This window comes from Desmodus rotundus, chromosome 8 (assembly GCF_022682495.2).
Source record: "Desmodus rotundus isolate HL8 chromosome 8, HLdesRot8A.1, whole genome shotgun sequence".
NCBI lineage: Eukaryota > Metazoa > Chordata > Mammalia > Chiroptera > Phyllostomidae > Desmodus > Desmodus rotundus.
In genome coordinates, this window is record NC_071394.1 from 102,060,951 (window position 1) to 102,081,574 (window position 20,624).

Consider the following 20,624-nt stretch of genomic DNA (forward strand, 5'->3'; position numbering starts at 1 on the left):
ATTGCAACTATTGTTCAGCTCCTTCACCTCAACACTTAGGACTTGATGGCCAGGTGTCTGGTACATGCAACCCACACACCTTGCCTAACTTGGACTCTCTTTTCATTTTTCAGGTCCTATCTGAGCTCCTTCACTTACTACAGTGACCTTGGTGGCACTCTCCCAAGGTGGCCACCCCAGGGCTTAACTAACCATGCAGGTCCTTGCTACTGTTGTTGAGGGTTCCCACCACTCCATCTTTGGGGCCTACACAATCCCTCCCTTCAGGTTCCAGCCTCGCAACAGGAACATGGACTGGAGGCGCATGAGTGTCCTGGATGTGGGCCGTGTGACACGGGAGATGGATGTGGCCACCCTGCAGGAGAACCTCATTGACATCACCTTCTGCACCTTGGACCAGGAGGTATGCAGCCACTGTTCGCAGCCTTTGGACCAGGCGCTGCTCAACGTGCTGCGCCTAGCGCAGCTCTCCATCGAGTACCTGCTGCACAGCCAGGACTTCCTGACTACCAGAGTGACCCAGCTGGAGGTACACCTGCAAGCCAGCCTGAGCCAGCAGTCACAGAGTCAGCAGGAGCTGGACTGCCGGGCTGAAGAGCTCAGAGGTTTGCAGGAGGAAAGGCACCGTCTGCGCAAGAAGATCAAAGATTTGCACCATCTTCTCCAACAGTCAGGTGGCCAGAGCTACTATATGGTGAGGAATATCAACAGGGCAAGGAGAGTGGGAGGCCTGGGTGGCCAGCCACTGGGCCACTTGGGCAACACCATCCCCTGAGCCCTGAGGCTTCTATGGGCCATAGTCATTGGTTAGGAGCAGATTTTAGAGACGCTCCTCATGGCCAGAGAGCCTGAATGTCTGGTTAGATTATATCTACTGTGTGTGTGTGTGTAGATCATACAGGTGTGGCAGATGAGTATATGAGGGATGTGTGTGTATAGATGTGTGCAAATGGAGAGGTTGTGTCTAAGCATGTTTGAATGTATGAAGGGGGCATGTGTGTGTGCTTATGGAAGCTGTGAATATGTGTGTCTCATGTGTGTATGTGAATATTTGGAGGGTATGTTTGTGTATGGTATGTGTGTGTAGTGTGTGGTGTGTAATGTGTGCTTGTGAGTATGTGGGAGTGTACATATAAAGATATATTTATGATTGTGTGAATGAGAGGGTGTATGTATGTCTAAAGGTGTGTGTATGTGTGGTAGGTGTGAGTGTATATGTGTGTATGCATGAGGGCTTTGTGTGTGCATGTAGAGAGTGCTGTGTAAGGGTGTATGTAAGAAGTGTGTGTGTGTGTGTGTGTGATGAGTGTGTGGCAAGGGACTGGTAGAGTGAGGCCCATTCTGGAAAAGGATCTCCATTATTTAACCAAATGACCTTTCATGAGCCAGAGTGGCATTTGAGCATTTGCATGTATTTGCATAGAAAGTGAGGTTTGGGGACAGTTGCCCTGTAATAAATTGTCATGTTGTCTGGACCTGGTGCCAGGCACTGAGGATATAGTCACAAATCATGCTGGTTCAGATTTTCAAGAAATTCATAGTTTGATGGTAGGTGGGATAGAAGAAATCATTTCAATGGGGTGGTAGTTGACATAATTGGTGAATTGCTAATTATGACATAAGGGTCATAACCCTTTTAGTAGTAGTGACCAAACAACAATCTAAGCTGGGTTAGGCCAAGAAGGAATTTATTGGTTGATTTAACTGAAAAATCCAGGGTTACGGTGCCCCAAAGGTGGGGCTTTTTCCCATGAACAAGATGGCACCAGAATCTCGTTTCTTTCTGTGAAGCTCTTGGCAATTCTTCCTCAGGGTGGATTCCACTCTCAGAGAGATCCTGACCCTGTGGTAGCAAGTTGGGCTGCAGTAGTGCCAACTTCTCATTTTTCAGGATTTAAGGTTGCTCTGCCAGAGGGCCAAAGTTGTTCCCAGAACCCCAGCTAGTATTTCATGCTCTCAGTGCCTCAGCCAGTCACAGGGCCCTGGAAATGCAGGGCTCTGATTGGCTTTGGTATCGGTCACGTGTTTCATGGAGCTGGGGTGGACTGAAGGCCATTCCTTGAGTGTAAGATAAGGGTAACTCCCCAGAAGAAAGCTGGGTGCTCTTATCAGAGGAAGAGGGTATGGCTAATATACTGCCAGAAATGAACAGATGTCCTTTGTAGGTGGAGAAAGTGTTAAGGTAAATGGCTGAGGAGCTGTGGGAGCACAGAGGTGGGAGAGGAAGAGTGTTCCTGAGGTGGTGTTTAAATAAGCCTTGAATGTTGAGCACAGTTTTGTAAAGGAATGTTATGGGCAGGGGCAACCAAGGTGCCAGTGTGAGAAAGATGCTCAGGATAATGACTCTGGACAGCCTGAGGTGGGTTTGGGCAGGAGACTGGTGAGAGGTGTGGCAGGAGAGGAGAGCAGAGCCAGGTCACAGTGGCCTTAAACTATGTGGAAGGGAGTGCATTTTAGTATGAAGTCAGTGGCGGCTGTCCAACTTCAGGTACCTGTCTTTTGAGTGGGCTGCTGGAGGTGGGAACGGGGAAGCAGGCAAGGGTGTGATGAGGGGAAGGACTTGAAATGAGGAATAAGATGCTGTCTAAACTATTCCCCACTCCACCCACCTCATATTGCTTCTGAAAACAAGAAACTTGTGTTATTTTAGAATTCCTGAGTAGGCAAAGTCTGTCAATCCAGGGTGTGAATGTAGGTTTATATTTGACTGTGGGTGGTGGAAAACCTCAAATTCTAGTTGTATGAACGAGATCTAAGTCTATTTTTCCCTGTTATGAATGCAGTCTAGAGGGAAGCATTCTGGGGCTAGTGTGAAATGCCACAACCGTCACGGACCCAGATCTTTAAGTGTTTCTCTGCCAACCTTATCATGTGACTTCTACCTTGTGGTCCAAGATAGCTGCCTAAATTCCACCTCCGAAGTCCACATTCAATTCAGCAGGGTGGGGCAGGGGGAGGAATATTGTGTCTCTTCCTTGAATGACACTTCCCAGTAGTTGCATATACTGCTTCTGCTTGCATGTCATTGGACAAGATTTTGTCCCATGGCCACACCTCTTGGCAAGGAAGGACGGGACATACAGTGTTTACTCTCATCAGCTTTATGACCAGCTAAAAATCAAGGTTTCTGTTGCTAAGGAAAAAGGTCAACGGGTATTGGGAGACCACTGGCCATTTCTGTCATAGTTGCTCTTTTGTGAAGACTGCAGATAATCTTTCCCTGTCCTCTATTGTCTGACAATGGCAGCCCGCAGTGCAGTGTTGGAAGAAGTTTGAAATTTCACAGTGAAAGGATGATGGGGTAGATTGGCAGTGTCTGAAAAACATGAGGAAAGTGAGGTGGACTCAGAGATGCTGTTGTTAGTGTCCTTGCTCTGGTGGTTGTCAACCCTGGGGTGGGATCTGGACAAGGGTATCTTTTAAAAACTTTATATTATGGAAAATTTCAAACATACCCAACAATAGAGAGAGTAATATATTGGACCTTCATTTGCACTCTACCCAGCCCAATAGTTACCGACTCATGGCCAATGTTGTTGCATTTATTCCCCTACCCACTTCTCCCCAGCCCTGAACTGTTTTTGAAGTATATTCATCATATGATTTTCTCTGTAAATATTTTAGTATATATCTCCAAATGGCAAGCATCCCCACTTTTAAACATAAACACAGTATCATCATCACACCATAAAAAACCAACAAAAATTTCTTAGTATCATCCCAAGGCTAGTCAGTGTTCAGAGTTCCTTAGGATACTAGTAGTGGTTTAAAGCTCAGTATATACATCTGGGGGGTTGACATGACCGCCTTACTCAGTAAATGAATTTTTTTGTATCAGAAGCAACCTGGTGGTCCCAAGGTAATGGGAGTTTTGACAGTGGTGGAATCCCAGGCTGACTGAGGTGACTTACTCCTGCACTTCCCACTGCTTCCTCTCTGTGTAGTGCCATCTGTGTGAGAAGACATTCCTGAGTGCCTCCTATCTGTGGAGCCACCTTCAACGCAGGCATGAGGGCACGGCGAAAGGCGGTGAGTCCAGGTGGCCCTTCTGGGACCGTGGAAGGACCTTGACTGGAATTTAGTGGGTGGTGGCACATACATCACCTAAGCTGCCGTCAGAACCTCATCATACATTGGAGGATGGGGTGATCCCGCCATCCATCCTGGAGATCTTACTTGGGGCTGGGAGGGTCTCTGAGCATGTGTGTAGAGCTAAAGAGCAGGGGGGCACACAGGTAGGTTCCAGTCTTGGTTTTGTCCCTTTCAGTTCTGTGACTATGGTCAGTGCTTCCCCCTCTGAGTCTCAGTGGCTTTCACTATGAGTGGGGCAGTTAGACTAAATGAATTAGAAGGGGCCTTCCCTCCCCTCATGCTACGAATCTTCTGTTCTCTGATGCTTACTATGAATGAGCTTACATGGGCTTAATGAGCAGTCAGACCAGTTCTTTGACTTTATTATTACATAGTCTGATTACGACATAATCACTTTAATTTTACTGTTGTAAATTCCAAATTGAGGCACAAAGCTGTATGTTTTCCCCATGGAGAGGTTTGCATGCTTTATAACCATTTCTTTTAAGGTTTCATAAGAAATAGCTGTTAAAACATACAATACAGACTTGAAAATATAAATATAAAAATCCCACAATAAATCTTATTTTTCCTTCATTTTAATTTCTTTTTCAAAGAATAGATTTAGCATTTTAAAACATGTTCCCTCAATGTACATGGTAAGTGGCAAAGCAGGTCTCAGACCGAGGTGTATAATTGGTGATGTAGGCAAGGGACTACACTCCACTGAATTTTTCCCCTAAACTGGTCATCCTCTGCTTGCATGGACCCCACAGAGTCACAGAAGCAGGAAGAGTCTAAGGAGGAGGTGGTACGAGACCTGCGGGCCCAGCTGACATCAACTCAAGAGGAGCTGACAGCCCTCTTGGAGAAGCAGCGGCAGCTGCAGGTAGGTGTGGAGAGTAGACATCAGGAGACTCAAGTCATTAACTGCCTGGGAACCTGGGATTTATCTGCACATGGATCCCACAAGGCTGAGTTCTGGTGGTTTCTAGGAGCTGGGAGTTCAGAGCTAGGGTGGCATCTTCCCTAAGAGACAAATGATTTTAGATCATCTGGGAAGGAAAATTCAATTACTTTGCCAGACCTCTCTGGCCAAAAGTAGAGCAGGGAGTTGAAGTTTCCTGCATTATTCTGCACCCTTGGAAGGTATTGAACCTGATTGTTAACTTCTTACACTGCACTCTCGGCTTTTTGAGGACAAAGCATGGGTCTTATTGTGAAAGCTCCAGAATCCAGCCCAGAGGAGGTTCTCAGTGAATATTTGTAAAATGAAAACACATAAACTGTCTTACTCATTCCTTCCTTTATTCATTCACCCTTCAGTCTCTCAGCATGTATTCACTGAGCATCCACTGTGCCAGGCTCAGTCCATTCTGAGGACCTGAGAGACAGAAATGACACAATCTCTATCCTCAAGGGATTTGAAATTAAGATCAAACTTGGCCCACTCCAAGTGCATGCAACAGGGACTGTGGTACAAAAGTTCTGTGTGTCACCATGGTGCCTTTCATGACAAGGGGCCCTAGTATTTTCTCAGTAAATATTTGCCATGATTAATAATTCTACTGTTCCTGATGTTCTTTGTAGGAAGCAAAGACCACCTGTCAGAGGGAAAGAGACGCTAAAGCCATGTTTGAGGAGTGGAAAGAAGAGCTATCTGAGGAAATAAACCAACAAAAAAAAGTATTTTGGGATGAGCTGAAAAGTTCTGTCCTCCCTGACTCTCCATTAGAAGAGGTACCCAGTGGAAAAGACTTTTCAAATTTCCTTTGTTGAAAATGTGCTTCTGTGGTCTCAAAATTCATTTGCTTGTTTTGTGCTAGTTGTCTTTCCTCTGCCATGTGGGGGCTCAGGTACCGTGAGGCCAGATGCTGCAGACCAGTGTCTGGGATTGCATCTCTGCTCTATGCCACACTGGCCCTGTGACAGTAGGCGAGTTACTTAACCTTCCCGTGCCTCAGTTTCTTTTCAGTAAGATGGGTTGCTGAGAGGGTTAAACTAGCACAGAGCAGTTAATGTTATCTGGTATAAAGTAAGAACTTCCTAGACATTATTTTATTTATGCAAAGGACTTTTGTCCCTGGACAAGAAATGAGGCAAAATTTAAATGAATGTATTTTCTTCAAACACGTTTTTGCTGAGTGCTGGCTGCATGACAGGAAGACTGAGGGGTCTGTGGAGGTGACACAAATAGCTCACAGTTATCGACTTATCTACAGTTTTCCAGCTCCTGTGCAGAGTACCTTATATACATTAACTTTTAACGTTCCTAACTATCACACCCCATAACACTCTCAAAGTAGGTTCCTCATGAGCTTATTAATTTTGTCTTTCAAGTATTTTTAAAGCTCTTAACATTCCTCCTTTTCAGGTCAAGACACTGTGGCCACATAGCTTGCCCAAGGTCACACAGCTTTTAAGAGACAGAACTGTGCTGGGGTTGGAACCTAGCTCTTTAAACCTAATGGGTATATTATTGAGTTTATTCAGGGCAACTTTATTAAAATTACCCTTGGACTATATCTTAGTGTGTAAACCGGTATGACTAAAACTGTGTCAGGATATAAGTTTTAAGGAGAAATATCTTCAGAATGTATTTAGCTCCTATGGGTCCTCTGAACATCAAGGAAAATCTAGTTTTTGAAAATGAGCTGATAGTGTTTCTCATAATTGTTCCATATTTTGCCTAAAATGGCAACTTTTCTGGAAGGGGATTGTCATGGATTGTGTTTGGAATTTTGGGGGCTCGGTCATATCACTCAGATTTGGAAAGTGGAGGGTCGGAGGAGGTGGGGTTGAAATGACAGCTCTGTGTGTGTGTTCCCCTATAGTGACCAGGACCCTCCTGTCCTGAATGCTTCCCCCAGTGTGGTCAGGGATCATTTGGGGAAAGTTAGGAGCTGCTTCCACAAATGGACCTCATGCTTCCATCCCCAGCTCCTCAACCCTCATTCCCGAGCTCATCTAATACATCCTGACTCCACACTTCCCTTGACAAGGTGCTGGCTGACCAGGCATTTTTTTTTTTTAACTTTTTATTGTTATTCAATTACAGTTGTCTGCCTTTTCTCCCATCCCTCCACCCCACCCCAGCCGAACCCACCTCCCTTCCCCACCTCCACCCTCCCCCTTGATTTTGTCCATGTGTCCTTTATAGTAGTTCCTGTAATCCCCTCTCTTCACTGTCCCCTCCCTACTCCCCCCTTGGTATTGTTAGATTGTTCTTAACTTCAATGTCTCTGGTTATATTTTGTTTGCTTTTTCCTTCTATTTATTATGTTCCAGTTAAAGGTGAGATCATATGGTATTTGTCCCTCACCGTCTAGCTTATTTCACTTAGCATAATGCTCTCCAATTCCATCCATGCTGTTGCAAAGGGTATAAGCTCCTTCTTTCTCTCTGCTGCGTAGAATTCCATTGTGTAAATATACCATAGTTTTTGGATCCACTCATTTGCTGATGGGCACTTAGGTTGCTTCCAGTACTTGGCTATTGTAAATTGTGCTGCTATGAACATTGGGGTGCATAGGTTCTTTTGGATTGGTGTTTCAGGGTTCTTAGGGTATCATCCCAGCAGCAGAATTGCTGGGTCAAAGGGCAGTTCCATTTTTAGTTTTCTGAGGAAATTCCATACTGTTTTCCACAGTGGCCTCACCAGTCTGCATTCCCAGCAACAGTGCACTAGGTAGGGTTCCCTTTTCTCTGCATCCTCTCCAACATTGGTTTGTGGATTTGTTTATGTTGGCCACTCTGACTGGTGTGAGATGGTACCTCATTGTGGTTTTAATTTGCGTCTCTCTGATGGCTAGTGAGGCTGAGCATCTTTTCATATGTCTCTGGGCCCTCTGTATGTCTTCCTTGGAGAAGTGTCTGTTTAAGTCCTTTGCCTATTTTTTAATTGGGTTGTTTGTCTTTCTGGAGTGGAGTTGTGTGAGTTCTTTATATATTTTGGAGATCAGGCCCTTGTCTGAGGTATCATTGGCAAATATGTTTTCCCATACTGTTGGTTCTCTTTTTATTTTAATGCTGTTTTCTTTAGCCATGCAGAAGCTTTTTATTTTGATGAGGTCCCATTTGTTCATTCTTTCCTTTATGTCCCTTGCTTTAGGGGACGTGTCTGTGAGGATGTTGCTACATGGAATGTCTGAGATTTTCCTGCCAATGTTTTCCTCGAGGACTTTTATGGTGTTACAACTTATATTTAAGTCTTTTATCCACCTCGAATTTATTTTTCTGTATGGCGTAAGTTGGTGATGGAGTTTCATTTTTTTGCACGTAGCTGTCCAGATCTCCCAACACCATTTGTTGAAGAGGCTATTTTTGCTCCATTTTGTGCTCCTGCCTCCTTTGTCAAATATTAATTGACCGCAAAGACTTGGGTTTATTTCTGGGCTCTCTGTTCTGTTCCATTGGCTGACCAGGCATTTGATACATAGGCATGAATTTGAATTGGGGTTCTTCAGAAACTACTTCATCAAAGGTCAAAGGGTGACTTTCAGTTAGGAAATTCTGAGTTTTGGTAAATGAGAACATAATTTTTACATCTGCAGTTTTCTTTGAACTTGAATCACTTTCTCCTAAATATTAATTTTATTACAGCATGGGAGCCAAAATGGATACAAAATTCTGTGTAGGTGGATAACAAGATCTTAATATATTTTTTTAAATTCCGAGGGAAAAACATCAGGTACGATCCCATTTGGAGTGATTGTAAAAAATACTGTAAGACGGTCCATTTTCTGCGCATCTGTGGGAGTTCCTCAGGCCTGGCCTGAGCCCTCAAGAGAACACTAGAGAAGGAGAATCAGACTAGTGTGGATGCTCACAGCTGTGCCGATATCTAATGAGCACAGGTTGGCAGTTTGTGGTTGGGGTAAGATGTGCCCATCTGACTCTGCTCCAGATGTAAAAGACAAAACCAAGATTAGATCTTCATCTAAACAAAACCATACCCTGGCCTTTTCAGAAACCAGCGGCCCCGCAGTCCCGCAGTGCGGTGTGCTCCAACCTCGGGGCTCTGCAGGATGTGGAGTGCGAGGAACTGCTCAGGCAGACCCAGGAGTTGCAGGCCCTGAGAATTCTCAAGAAGGCAAAAATTCAGGTGAGCAGATATCCTCTGTGCCTTTCCTCCTAAAGCCAGCCAACAGCCCTATGTCCTCCAACAAAGTTTCTCATCTTTGTTCAATGGTTTTAGGACAGTTGAGAGACATCAAAATTTCTGTATTTTCAGACCGTCTGCCAATACAAGAAAGCACCGAATAGGAGTCTTGGGGTGCTCGAGTGAGACTGATGATATATCTGTGTACAATATCAGATTTACCTGGGATCTTTTTCAAAATGCACACAGCTGTGTCTCTTCTTGAACAACCTTGCCCTCATTCTGACTCCAACCCAGTTGAAAACAACTCTTAGGAAGTGTAACAAACTGCTGGATTTGAAAATATTTGGGATGGACGTAGTGGTGTGGTGGTATTTCACAACTGGCTCTATGGAGCTAGAAGATCTTTGATTTGTAGCATTTGCAGTTTTCTGTGGTGTCAGTATTCCCACCATGGCCGATTTCATGCGACCAGTGTAAAGTCAACAAATATGGAATCGGGCCCTGACTGATGTGGCTCAGGAGACTGGGTCCTGTCCTGTAAAGTGAAGGGTCACTGGTTCAGTCCCTGGTCAGGACACATGCCTGGTCTGTCCATTTAGTCCTGGTCAGGTTGTTTCCCAGAGGTAATGGACCAATGTTTCTCTCTCTCCTTGATGTTTCTCTCCCTCTCTTCTTCTCTTCCCCTCTCTCTAAAAATAAATAAATAAAATCATTTAAAAACAAATGAAAAACAAACATTATGGATTTGGGAAGCCTTGAGTCTAATCTGCTCTTCTGAGCTGGTTGGACATGGTCCTGGCCACAACTGGATGAATCTCTAATAGTCCAACGGTGTATGGTCTGTGTCACTGACAATTATTTCCATGTCAAGGAAGGGCCATTGACAGTCAATAGTCCTGCTGTGCTTCTCTTTCTGCTCTGCAGCTTGTTAAGAAAGAGCTTCATACCTAATAATTAGCAGTAAAGTGTTTCCACCGCTTGATGTTTCACAAGTTTTCCATTGAAGAAAGCCATGCTTTTCTAAGAACTCTGTTTACATTCTTTGCATATTTTTCTACTGATCCTTACCAATCTGTGAGTTTGTATAATGCATGGAAATTAACCCATCCTTTTGTTGTTCTTTTTAAAAAACATATTTTATTGAGTATGCTATTGCAGTTGTCCCAACTTTTCCCCCTTTATCCCCCTGTACCCAACCTGGAACCCCACTTCCCTCCAGCAATTCCTCCCCTCCAACCCCTGCTTAGTTCATGCCCGTGGGCTGTGCATATAAGTTCCTTGGCTTCTCCATTTCCTATATTGTTCTGAACATCCCTTGCCTATTTTGTACCTGAAAATTATGCTTCTTTAAAAAAAAGGTTCTTTTTTATTCAAAGAATATCAATATGCTATAATTCCAATTTTAGTTTTAAGGGTGTTACACATGCTTCGTAGTAGTGTTTTAAAATTAAATCATTTTTTATTCTTATTCTATTACTGTTGTCCCAGTTTTTCTCCCTTTGCCATCCTCTGCCCATGCTCCGCTCCCACAGTCAATTCCCACACTGTTGTCCATGTCTATGGGTCATTCATACATGTCCTTTGTCTAGTCCCTTCCCCTTCTTTACACCATTATCTGCCTCTCCTTTCCCTCTGGTCACTTTCAGTCTGTTCCATGTTCCCATGCCTGTGGTTCTATTTTGTTCGTTAGTTTATTTTGTTTATTAGCGTCATCTCATAGGTGAGATCATATGGTATTTGTCTTTCACCGACTGGCTTCTTAATCCCTGCACCTCTTCCCTCATTCTTCCCTTTCCCCCTCCCTCCTCATAACCCCCCAGATGATCTCCATATCTATGATTCTGTTTATGTTCTGGTTGTTTGCTTAGGTTTTTTTTGTTTTTTTTCAGAATCAGTGGTTGATAGTTGTGAATTTGTTTCCATTTTACAGTCATCGTTTTGATCTTCTTTTCCTTAAATAAGTCCCTTTAAAATTTCAGGTAATAATGGCTTGTTGATGATAAACTCCTTTAGCTTTACCTTGTCTGGGAAGCACTCTATGTGCCCTTCAATTCTTAATGATAGCTTTGCTGGATTCTTGCTTTTCATCACTTTGAATACTTCTTGCCAGTCCCTTCTTGCCGGCAAAGCTTCTTTTGAGAAATCAGTCAATAGTCTTATGGGTAGTCGTAGTAGTTAACTCTGTGCTTCTCTCTTGCTGCTTTTAAGATTCCTTATCTTTAACCTTTGGCATTTTAATTATGATGTGTCTTGGTGTGGTCCTCTTTGGGTCCAACTTGTTTGGAACTCTCTCTGCTTCCTGGACTTGTATGTCTATTTCCTTCACCAAATTAGGGAAGTCTTCTTTCATGATTTTTCTCAAATAAGTTTTCAATTTCTTACTCTTCCTCTTCTCCTTCTGGCATCCCTATGAATTGGAGAAGTCCAAGAGGGTCCTTATACTATGTCTGGTTTTCTGAATTCGTTTTCCTTCCTGCTGTTCTGGTGAATGCTGATTTCTTCTTTATGTTCCAAGTTGTTAATTTGAATCCCAGCTTCCTCCCTTCTACTGATGGTTCTGATAGATTTTTCGTTATTTCACTTAGTGTGATCTTCATTTCTTCCTTTATGTTGTTGCCGTACTCACTGAGCTTTTTGCACATCCTGATCACCAGTGTTTTGTACTCTGCATCTGATAGGTTGGTTATCTGCCTTAAGTTTAGTTCTTTTCCTGGGGTTTTGTTCTGTTCCTTCATTTGGGTTATATTTCTTTTTCTCCTCAGTTTGACAGCCTCCCTATGTTTGTTTCTGTGTATTAGGTGGAGCTGCTTTGACTCCCTCAGTAGTGTGGCCTGTTGTCGAAAAAGCACTGGTAAAGTGTGTAGGGCAGTGCCTTAGTAATAGGCAGGGCAGGGCAGCCTACATCTCTGCTTAGTGGCTCTGTGTGAGGGGAGGGCTCAAAAAGAATCATAAAAAGAATGACAGCATGAAGACAACATGGATAGACTTAGAGGAGATTATGCTAGTGAAAGAAGTAGACAGAGAAAGACTAATAGCATGTGATCTCACTTACATGTGAAATATAAAAAACTAAACAAATGAACAAATGAAACAGAAACAAACTCATAGACACAGAATAAATTGATGGTTGCTAGATTGAAGGTGGTTGGGAAGATCAGTGAAAAATGTGAAGGAATTGAGAAGTACAAATTGTCAGTTATAAAAGCAGTCACAGGAAGGTAAAGTACAGCATAGGAAATACAGTAAAAATTTCATAACAGCTATGTGTGGTGTCAGATGGGTTCTAGACTTATTGGGGTAATGACTTTGTAAAGTATGTAAGTGTGTAATCACTGCATTGTACGTACACTGAAATAATATAGTAGTGTATGTTAACTCTAATTTAAAAATAAAAAGTAACCAGAAAAGAATGAAGAAACAAGAATTCAGAAAAATGAGGAGAGGCTTAGGAACCTCCAGGACATCTTGAAACGTTCCAACATCCGAATTATAGGGGTGCCAGAAGGAGAAGAGGAAGAACAAAAAATTGAAAACTTATTTGAAAAAATAATGAAGGAGAACTTCCTCAGTCTGGCAAAGGAAATAGACTTCTAGGAAGTCCAGGAAGCTCAGAGAGTCCCAAAGAAGCTGGACCCAAGGAGGAACACACCAAGGCACATCATCATTACATTACCCAAGATTAAGCAGAAGGAGAGAATCTTAGAAGCAGCAAGAGAAAAGGACACAGTTACCTACAAAGGACTTCCCATAAGACTGTCAGCTGATTTCTCAAAAGAGACCTTACAGGCAAGAAGGGACTGGCAAGAAGTATTCCAAGTCATAAAAGGCAAGGGCCTACACCCAAGATTACTGTATCCAGCAAAGCTATCATTTAGAATGGAAGGGAAGATAAAGTGCTTCTCAGATAAGGTCAAGTTAAAGGAGTTCATCATCACCAAGCCCTTATTATATGAAATGTTAAAGGGACTTATCTAAGAAAAAGAAGATCAAAAATATGAACAGTAAAAATAACAGCAAACTCACAGTTATAAACAGCCACACCTAAAACCAAAACAAAACTAAGCAAACAACTAGAACAGAAACAGAGCCATAGAAATGGAGATCACATGGAGGGTTATCAATAGGGGATTGGGAGGGGGAGAGAGGGGGGAAAGGTACAGAGAATAAATAGCATAAATGATAGGTGGAAAATAGACAGGGGGAGGGTAAGAATAGTGTAGGAAATGTAGAAGCCAAAGAACTTGTAAGTATGACCCATGGACATGAACTATAGGGGGGGAACGTGGGAGGGCGGGGGTGGGCAGGATGGAGTTGAGTGAAGGGGCGGAAATGGGACAACTGTAATAGCATAATCAATAAATATATCAAAAAAAGTAATTATTGATAGATAAGCACTTACTATTACTATATTGTTGTTATCAGACTTTTTGAAGTTACTTTGTTATTTTCTTTTTCTCTGGCTATCTTCCTTTGTGAGTTGATGCTTTTTTCCCCTAGTGGTATGTTTTGATTCTTTTTTCTCTTTATCATTTTTGTACCTGCTATAGGTGTTTTTTTTGTGATTAGGATGAGGCTTCCATAAAACATTTTATAGTTACAGCTGTCTGGTTTAAGCTGATAACAACTGAACTTCAACTGCATACTAATTCTCTACCCTTCTACCTTCTCTCCTGCCATACCTCCTGGTGTCCACAAGCCAGTCATTACCCTCTGTGGCCAGTTGCTGAGACCTGTGTGTCAAGAGTCACACACCGATTTCAGCCATGCCAATGCCCTCTCTTCTGGGGGCTGTGAGAGAGAAGTGGGCTTCCTGGGCAGCATCCCTCACGGCCAGGGCAGTGGTTGGATGGTTTTTCCTTTGAGGGAAAATTTGCAAGCTTAGGGAAATCTCTCTTGGCCCTGAGTTGTGCTACCTTGGGTGAGAGTTGACGCAGTAATGTGAAACAGTTCTTCTCCTGTCAGTGCATCTCTTCTGTGATCTTTTGCTCCATCAAGGTACTGGAAGCCGTCAGCTGGATTCCCAGGTTCCCATAAAGGTCATCTCTTCTGTGGGTGGTTTGAGAGGTGAACCTCTAATTCTACCATCTTGCTGACAGTCACTTGTATTTTTATGTTTAAACCTTTGAGCCACCTAGACTTTGTTTCAGATTAAGATAGAAATAAGGATCCAAGTTCATAGGTTTTTTTTTTTTTTTTTCCAGGCACTTAGCTACTTGTGTAAACACTATTAGTCAGCAGTCCATCCTCCCCCAGACTAAGATTCCATGTGTTCACCTGTTGGTCTGAATTTCCTATTCTTTTTCATTGTTCTGTCTTCCTAATGATGAGCCAGTACTTTTTAATTCCTGTAGTTTTATAATATATATATATATATTTAAAAATATTTTATTTATTTATTTTTAGAGAGAGGGGTAGGGAGGGAGAGGAGAGAGACATCACAGTGTGGTAGCCTCTTTTGTGCTCCCTACTGGGGACCTGGCTCACATCCCAGGCATGTTCCCTGACTGGCATTTGAACCGACGACCTTCTGGTTCAAAGGTTGGCTCTCAGTCCACTGAGCCACACTGGCCAGGGCAGTTTTATAATATATTTTAATATGTGAAGGAGCTGTAATTTTTTTTCAGGAAAGAGAACTGAAGAGGACATTTCATGAATTGGAAGAAGAATTGGCATCTAATAACAAAGAGGTAGTTTTCATTGGGTGGCTTGCAGGGGAGATAGGTTCCCATGATCTTCTCCCAGCACACCTTCCCCTTCTGAGCTTGAATTGGTTGGCAAGTATTTTGTTGCTGATACTGTTCCTGGCTGCTGACCCTCATCAGCACACCAAAGGGTCAGCTGCACAGACAGCAGCTTCCCTGTCCAGAAACGGAACTCCAGGCCTTGTATTCTGAACCAACACTTCCTTTACTGTGTGGTCCCCTTGGCAGTGACCCTGTGAGGCCCTGCAAGGAGGCTTTTGCCATAAACCTCTGATGAGTTGCCTGGTCATTTTGTGTTCAGGCCCTCCTTTGCAATCCCACCCAGGAGAGAACCAGGTGGCTGTGGACCTCCGTAATATTTCAGGGACAGCGCCAATGGAAGGGCTCAGGTACCAGGACCAGTGAACAGAAAGCACCAGGCTTCAGGGCAGAGAAAAGTATAAAAATGCCCCTGAGGAGGAGGCAAGTTGAAGAGGGAGCCCATTAATAGCAGCCTTAGGTTTTACCTACAAAGAGCTAAGAAGGTCAAAGTGCACGAATCAGAGTGCAGCACATAGTAGCCACCCACTCCAGTAATCCTGTCTGATGAGTGTATTTCATTTGAAACACTTTAAATTGGGAAATGCATTTCAGTTTATTTCTCAAGCAGGAGGAATATATTAAGGTAAATGAGTCTCCCTTCCACCTCATCTTTATCTACTTGCCCCCTAAACCCACCATCCACAGGTGACCACTTTCATTGTTTTCTTGCATACTCTTCTAGTTTCTTCATGCAAATATAAGTATTCTCTCATTTTCTTCCTGCTCTTAACCACAGACAGCATGTTAGCACATTTTCTTCACCTTCTGTTTTCACCTAAAAACATCCATTTAATTTTCTGAATGACCTCCACTTCCCTGACTGCCCTTCCGTGGGTGGCCACACCAGACAGAGAGCCCCTGTGCCCTGATCTTTGCAGCCTGTGTTCAGTTGTCCCTTTTCCTCAGGCACAGCTTGACAAGGTTCCCAAACTGGAATGTAGTCAGTGATGTGATAAAGACACCTGCCCAGGTCAGGAAACCCTCTACCCTGCTCCCAGTGAAACCCTGACCAGAGTTTGCCTACAGGGGCTGGACCTACAGACACTGGGCACTCGGAGGTCCCTGTGATACTGACTGACTAACCACCCTGTGCCCACCAGCTACAGGATGAGAATCAGGAGCTGCGGAAGGAAAACAAGATGCTGAGGAGGGAAAAGAATAAGCTGCAGAAGGAAAAGGAGAAGATAGAGAAGGAGAATGAGATGCTAAAGATAGAAAACGAGAAGCTCCAGACGGAGAGTAAGAAACTACAGAAAGAAAATGAGAGACTACATGACATCCTTTGCCAATTACATGTAACAGCTTCCCAATCCCAGCAGCACATTATGTCCCTCAGCACCCAGATGCAAGAACAAGCCAGGCTCATTACTGCACAGGAGATGGTAGGTCTGTCCCTCCTCCCAGGCAGCCTCTGGTGCCCCTAGGCCTCTTCCCTGCAAGGGTCTCTTTAGATTCTTCTGGACTTCCTGCTCTTTATCTCATTAGTCAGGTTCTTTTTTTTTTTTTTCCCCTCCACCCCACCCCAGCCGAACCCACCTCCCTCCCCCACCTCCACCCTCCCCCTTGATTTTGTCCATGTGTCCTTTATAGAGTAGTTCCTGTAATCCCTTCTCCTCACTGTCCCCTCCCCACTCCCCCCTGACTATTGTTAGATTGTTCTTAACTTCAATGTCTCTGGTTATATTTTGTTTGCTTTTTTCTTCTGTTGATTATGTTCCAGTTAAAGGTGAGATCATATGGTATTTGTCCCTCACCATCTGGCTTATTTCACTTAGCATAGTATTCTCCAGTTCCATCCATGCTGTTGCAAAGGATATAAGCTCCTTCTTTCTCTCTGCCGCGTGGATCCAAAAACTATGGTATATTTACACAATGGAATTAGTCAGGTTCTTTAAGGAGAGAGGAATCTGCAGGCTTGAGGGACACAAAGGGGTGAGGATGCAGCTTGCCTCCCTCCATGCTGAAGATGTGCCCAATGTCCTCAGGGGCTGCGGGTAGATGGGTTCATATGATGCCAGGGACCATATTCAATGCTGGCACCCGCTCGGCACTTGGCTTGTTGTTCCACATAAGCATCACACCTGCTCTTCAAGGTAGACTTACCTTCTCCTCATAGTCATGTGACCCATAGTGAAAGGCTGGAGAAGTAAGGTGCCTCACGGGAGTCCACACAGGGCACTCTGTAGTGACAGGGGGTAGATTCAATCCCAGCACCGCAGGTGGGCTGCAAAGCTTGTGCTCTTCTCACTGGGTTCTCAGACCTAACTTCTTCACCAATAGCCTTCTCCTAAACTAACAGCCTCTGAGGTGGTTGTCACATAAACTAGGGTATGAAAAGGCACCCCTCTTGTTTACTAAGCAGCCTTCTCCTTAGACCTGGCCCCATGACTTTTTGCCTGTTACTGACATTCTCTGCCCAGCTGGCCTCACTTTCCCACCTGAGCCCCAGGTATGTACAGAGGTGTATCTTTCCCCAGCTGAGGCCCTCCTGTGGCCTCAGGTCATTGCTCTGGTGCTGACCACACCCTCCCCACAGCTTCCTGGGGGCTGAGCCCCCACTGTCACTGTCTAGTCCACTCTTTCTGTTCTTGCCTCCCTTCCTTTGATGCTTTTCTGTTCTCCCAGCTGCACTTCTCTCAGCCACTTACACTACCCACTCCTCTGCTGTTTTTTGCATTGTCACCCCCCAAAACAGTAAGCTCTTCAGTGCTATGGCTGCTCAGGTCTCAGTCTGGAGGTTTTTACCTTATGATATCCAGAACTCTTGTTTGTAAATGTTTCAGTTCGGAATGTATTGGCAAAACAGAAGAGAGTTGGCTGCTTTTTTTTAAGTGTAACCAAATGAGGTCACTGTTTCTGGCCTTGTTTTGGCAGCACATTTATGCCATTGGAAATCCAGACTCTTACTCTTTTACCATCTTCTACATGTTTAGTTTTTGTTCTTGTGCTTGCTCTCATAGTTGAAAGATGGCTGCCATAGCCTGAACTATCACAACCATATTCTATGGAAGAAGTTGGTGAAAAGGTCTTTTTCCAAGACTTCTGCTAATATTTTATTGAAAACAGCACTATCTCATGCAGAGCTATAGCTGCAAGGGAGCCTATAAAATGAATAGTTTGTTTTATAGTGTCTACAATAGACAGAGGCAAAGGACGAAATCTTTAGACAGTAGGTGATAGAAAACAACTTAACTTAAGCAGAGGAGGGAATCTGTCTTGAGGGTGGATACGGTGTCCCTCAGGACTCAAGGTAGAAGAGCAGCTGAGTACGGGAATATGCTAGAACCAGGGACATGAAGATGGTCAGGAGTTTTCCTCTGTTGTGTGTCTTGTTCCCTCCTGTGTGTTTGAATCAGATTTTATGTTATTCTGAAGATCAGCTTCCATTCCTGATCTGTTCCATGTGACAAAAACAAACAAGTGAACAAAACCTAAACCCAAACCAGTTGGCTGCCATCATCTCTTGGCATTACACATTACTAGTCCAGAATTCCCTGTCCAGACCTGGACAGTCAGCTTTTGCTGTGGTGTGGGGTCACGCTGTCACTTGTGTCTGCCCCATGCACATGGAAGGGTAGTGAAAGCAGGTCCAGCTGACTGTTGCTGTGAAAGCTAACACTCAGAGGAAGGTGCTGATGTGCAATCCATTCTGGTAAGGTAAGTGATGGTCTCGTTTGCATCATCCTGGTTTAATCATCTTGGCCTCACGTCATCCTGGCCTCATGTCATCCTGGCTCCATGGATGAATGTCAGTAAACCTGGAGCTGTGGTGATTGAAGGTCAGAATCTGTATCTTCTGAAACTAGTTCCTAGGAATTTCACACGCACATGTTGTGTATCTACAATCTACGTATCAGTCTGAGTCAGCACTTACAGAAACCATGTCAAAAGAATGGTGGGGTGGGTTATAATCTCCCACCATTGCAATTGTCACTGTGACAGAAGGAGGAATAAGAAGCACTTTCTGGAAAAGGGGTTTGAGGAGATGGTTTGGTGACTGTTCTCATCACTCCTCCTAGCTCCTAGGGAGCATCATCTCAGATGCCCATGTTGTGGGGTGGCACCTACCTTGCCCTGCATGTTTTCCACCCAGTGTGGCACCAGTACTGACTTTCCCACTCTGCTTCTGTGGGGTTCTGACCTTCCAACCACAGTCCCTCTCTGAAGAGAAGGCATTCCTGCCTCCCCACTAGGGGGAAATTAAGCACGGTGCCATTCTGGTTCCTGCCAGTCAATCTTGGTGCCATCCATCTCACATACGAACGTCATGAGATGTGTTGGGCTTTGGGCTGGTGAACAGTGAGCTCCTTCCAGTTTCCGATAGGTGGTATGGAGATAGAGGCTGTCCCTTTTTCATGGTGCTAGACAAAACCACTGCTCAGAGCAGAGTTCCCTGCTGGTTGTAATGTGCTGTGTTCTCCATCTTTGCAGACCCGGACCTCATCACGCAGGAAGGTGAAGGGTAAGTCTGCATGGGGTTGTTTGTCACAATCTCAGCTGCTCTCTTGGCCTTTTCTCTTTCCTGTCCCTCACCCATAAGTCTCTAGGATGAGGCTGAGGGCATGTGGTGCCAGAGTCTCCAGCTGGGCGAGGGACGATGAGAAGACCTTTGCTTTGGGACAGACAGGGCTCCAGCCCGGCATTTGTGCTGAGGGTGTTCCTTGCAGTGGCTGGGTTTCTTGTCTGGCCTTCTCTTCTCTGCAGAGAGATGGAGACATGGCTAGTGGAAGAATCTGGGGGGGCCAGGGCGCGGGGTGTGTTTGATAGGCAGGGTTCATAAACCGGCGCTTTCTATTTCACTTTGCCTGTGGTTTAGGCCATCGACCTTTACCTTGTTCCTGGTGTATAGCAAGTTCACCCAGATCTATGTGAATATGGCCTGTTTGGAGTATCACTTTCCTCTCTTGGGTACTCTGGTGTGCTGGTGTGTGTGCATGTGAGTGTGTAATGGAGTGTAGGTGCTCCATTGAAGGTCAGGCAGTAACCTACAGGGCACTGCTCTTGCTTGGAGACCTTGCCCTCCCCTTAAGAAACCAGCTGTTTTTACTCCATCCATCCTGTCTCTCCTTTCCTATCCCTGTAGCTACCCTTCTGCCTTTTATTGCAAACCCACAAGTGTCCTCCCATGCCCTGCCTCAAGGCTAGACATTTCCTTTCTTCTTTGCAACCAACTCAGTGGAGCACTATTCTTGTGGCCCCAGACTTCACAGTGTTGGACTTGGATGAGCACCATGTGCTTCCTCAGCACTTCAGATTCATTGCCTATTACCCTGTTCCCATGGTTTAATGTGGGGTGAGCGTAGACATCTTCATTTTCTGGAGGAGACTGAGACTTAGAGAGGTTCAAGGCCTGGTCAGCTAGTGAGGGGAAGGGCTGGACTGTGAACTCTGTACCTTCTGCCTTCACTGTCTGTGGTTGTGACCACTGCTCCTGCCTGCCCCTCTCTGGTAAAGAAATGACCAGTGACCTTACTTCGCCTGACTGGCTCTCACATGCTGTCCCGCAATTTCTCTCAGGCGGGAATGGGGTCCAATGTATTAGAGTCACTAAGTGTTCTGTCTCCTCAGGGGGCGCTAAGGGCCCGAAGGCTATGAACATGGACAAGGACTCTTTCAATGAAGGTGGGACCTCGTTTCCTTCCCTGGTGACCAATGGTGACACAGAT

General features: G+C 44.5%; 2 protein-coding genes across 2 annotated transcripts; both read left to right on the forward strand.

The window, feature by feature from the left end:
* Positions 1-193: 193 nt before the first annotated feature.
* LOC128781473 (cilium assembly protein DZIP1L-like) lies at positions 194-4,082 on the forward strand. Its single transcript, XM_053929262.1, has 2 exons — positions 194-694; positions 3,945-4,082. The coding sequence occupies exons 1-2, from the start codon at positions 194-196 to the stop codon at positions 4,080-4,082; spliced, it is 639 nt and encodes a 212-aa protein (XP_053785237.1).
* Positions 4,083-4,834: 752 nt separating this feature from the next.
* Positions 4,835-19,424, forward strand: LOC128781474 (cilium assembly protein DZIP1L-like). Its single transcript, XM_053929263.1, has 6 exons — positions 4,835-4,960; positions 5,662-5,811; positions 9,041-9,175; positions 14,800-14,862; positions 16,059-16,197; positions 19,390-19,424. The coding sequence occupies exons 1-6, from the start codon at positions 4,835-4,837 to the stop codon at positions 19,422-19,424; spliced, it is 648 nt and encodes a 215-aa protein (XP_053785238.1).
* The last annotated feature ends 1,200 nt before the right edge of the window (positions 19,425-20,624 follow it).

What these genes read in the sequence shown, in the direction of transcription:
- LOC128781473 (XM_053929262.1), top strand. Translation starts at nt 194, where the DNA reads ATGCAGGTCCTTGCTACTGTTGTTGAGGGTTCCCACCACTCCATCTTT. An exon ending in GTGGCCAGAGCTACTATATG is followed by an intron (nt 695 to 3,944) that starts GTGAGGAATATC and finishes CTCTCTGTGTAG; the next exon opens with TGCCATCTGTGTGAGAAGAC.
- LOC128781474 (XM_053929263.1), top strand. Translation starts at nt 4,835, where the DNA reads ATGGACCCCACAGAGTCACAGAAGCAGGAAGAGTCTAAGGAGGAGGTG. An exon ending in TGGCATCTAATAACAAAGAG is followed by an intron (nt 14,863 to 16,058) that starts GTAGTTTTCATT and finishes TGTGCCCACCAG; the next exon opens with CTACAGGATGAGAATCAGGA. An exon ending in CGAGAAGCTCCAGACGGAGA is followed by an intron (nt 16,198 to 19,389) that starts GTAAGAAACTAC and finishes CCATCTTTGCAG; the next exon opens with ACCCGGACCTCATCACGCAG.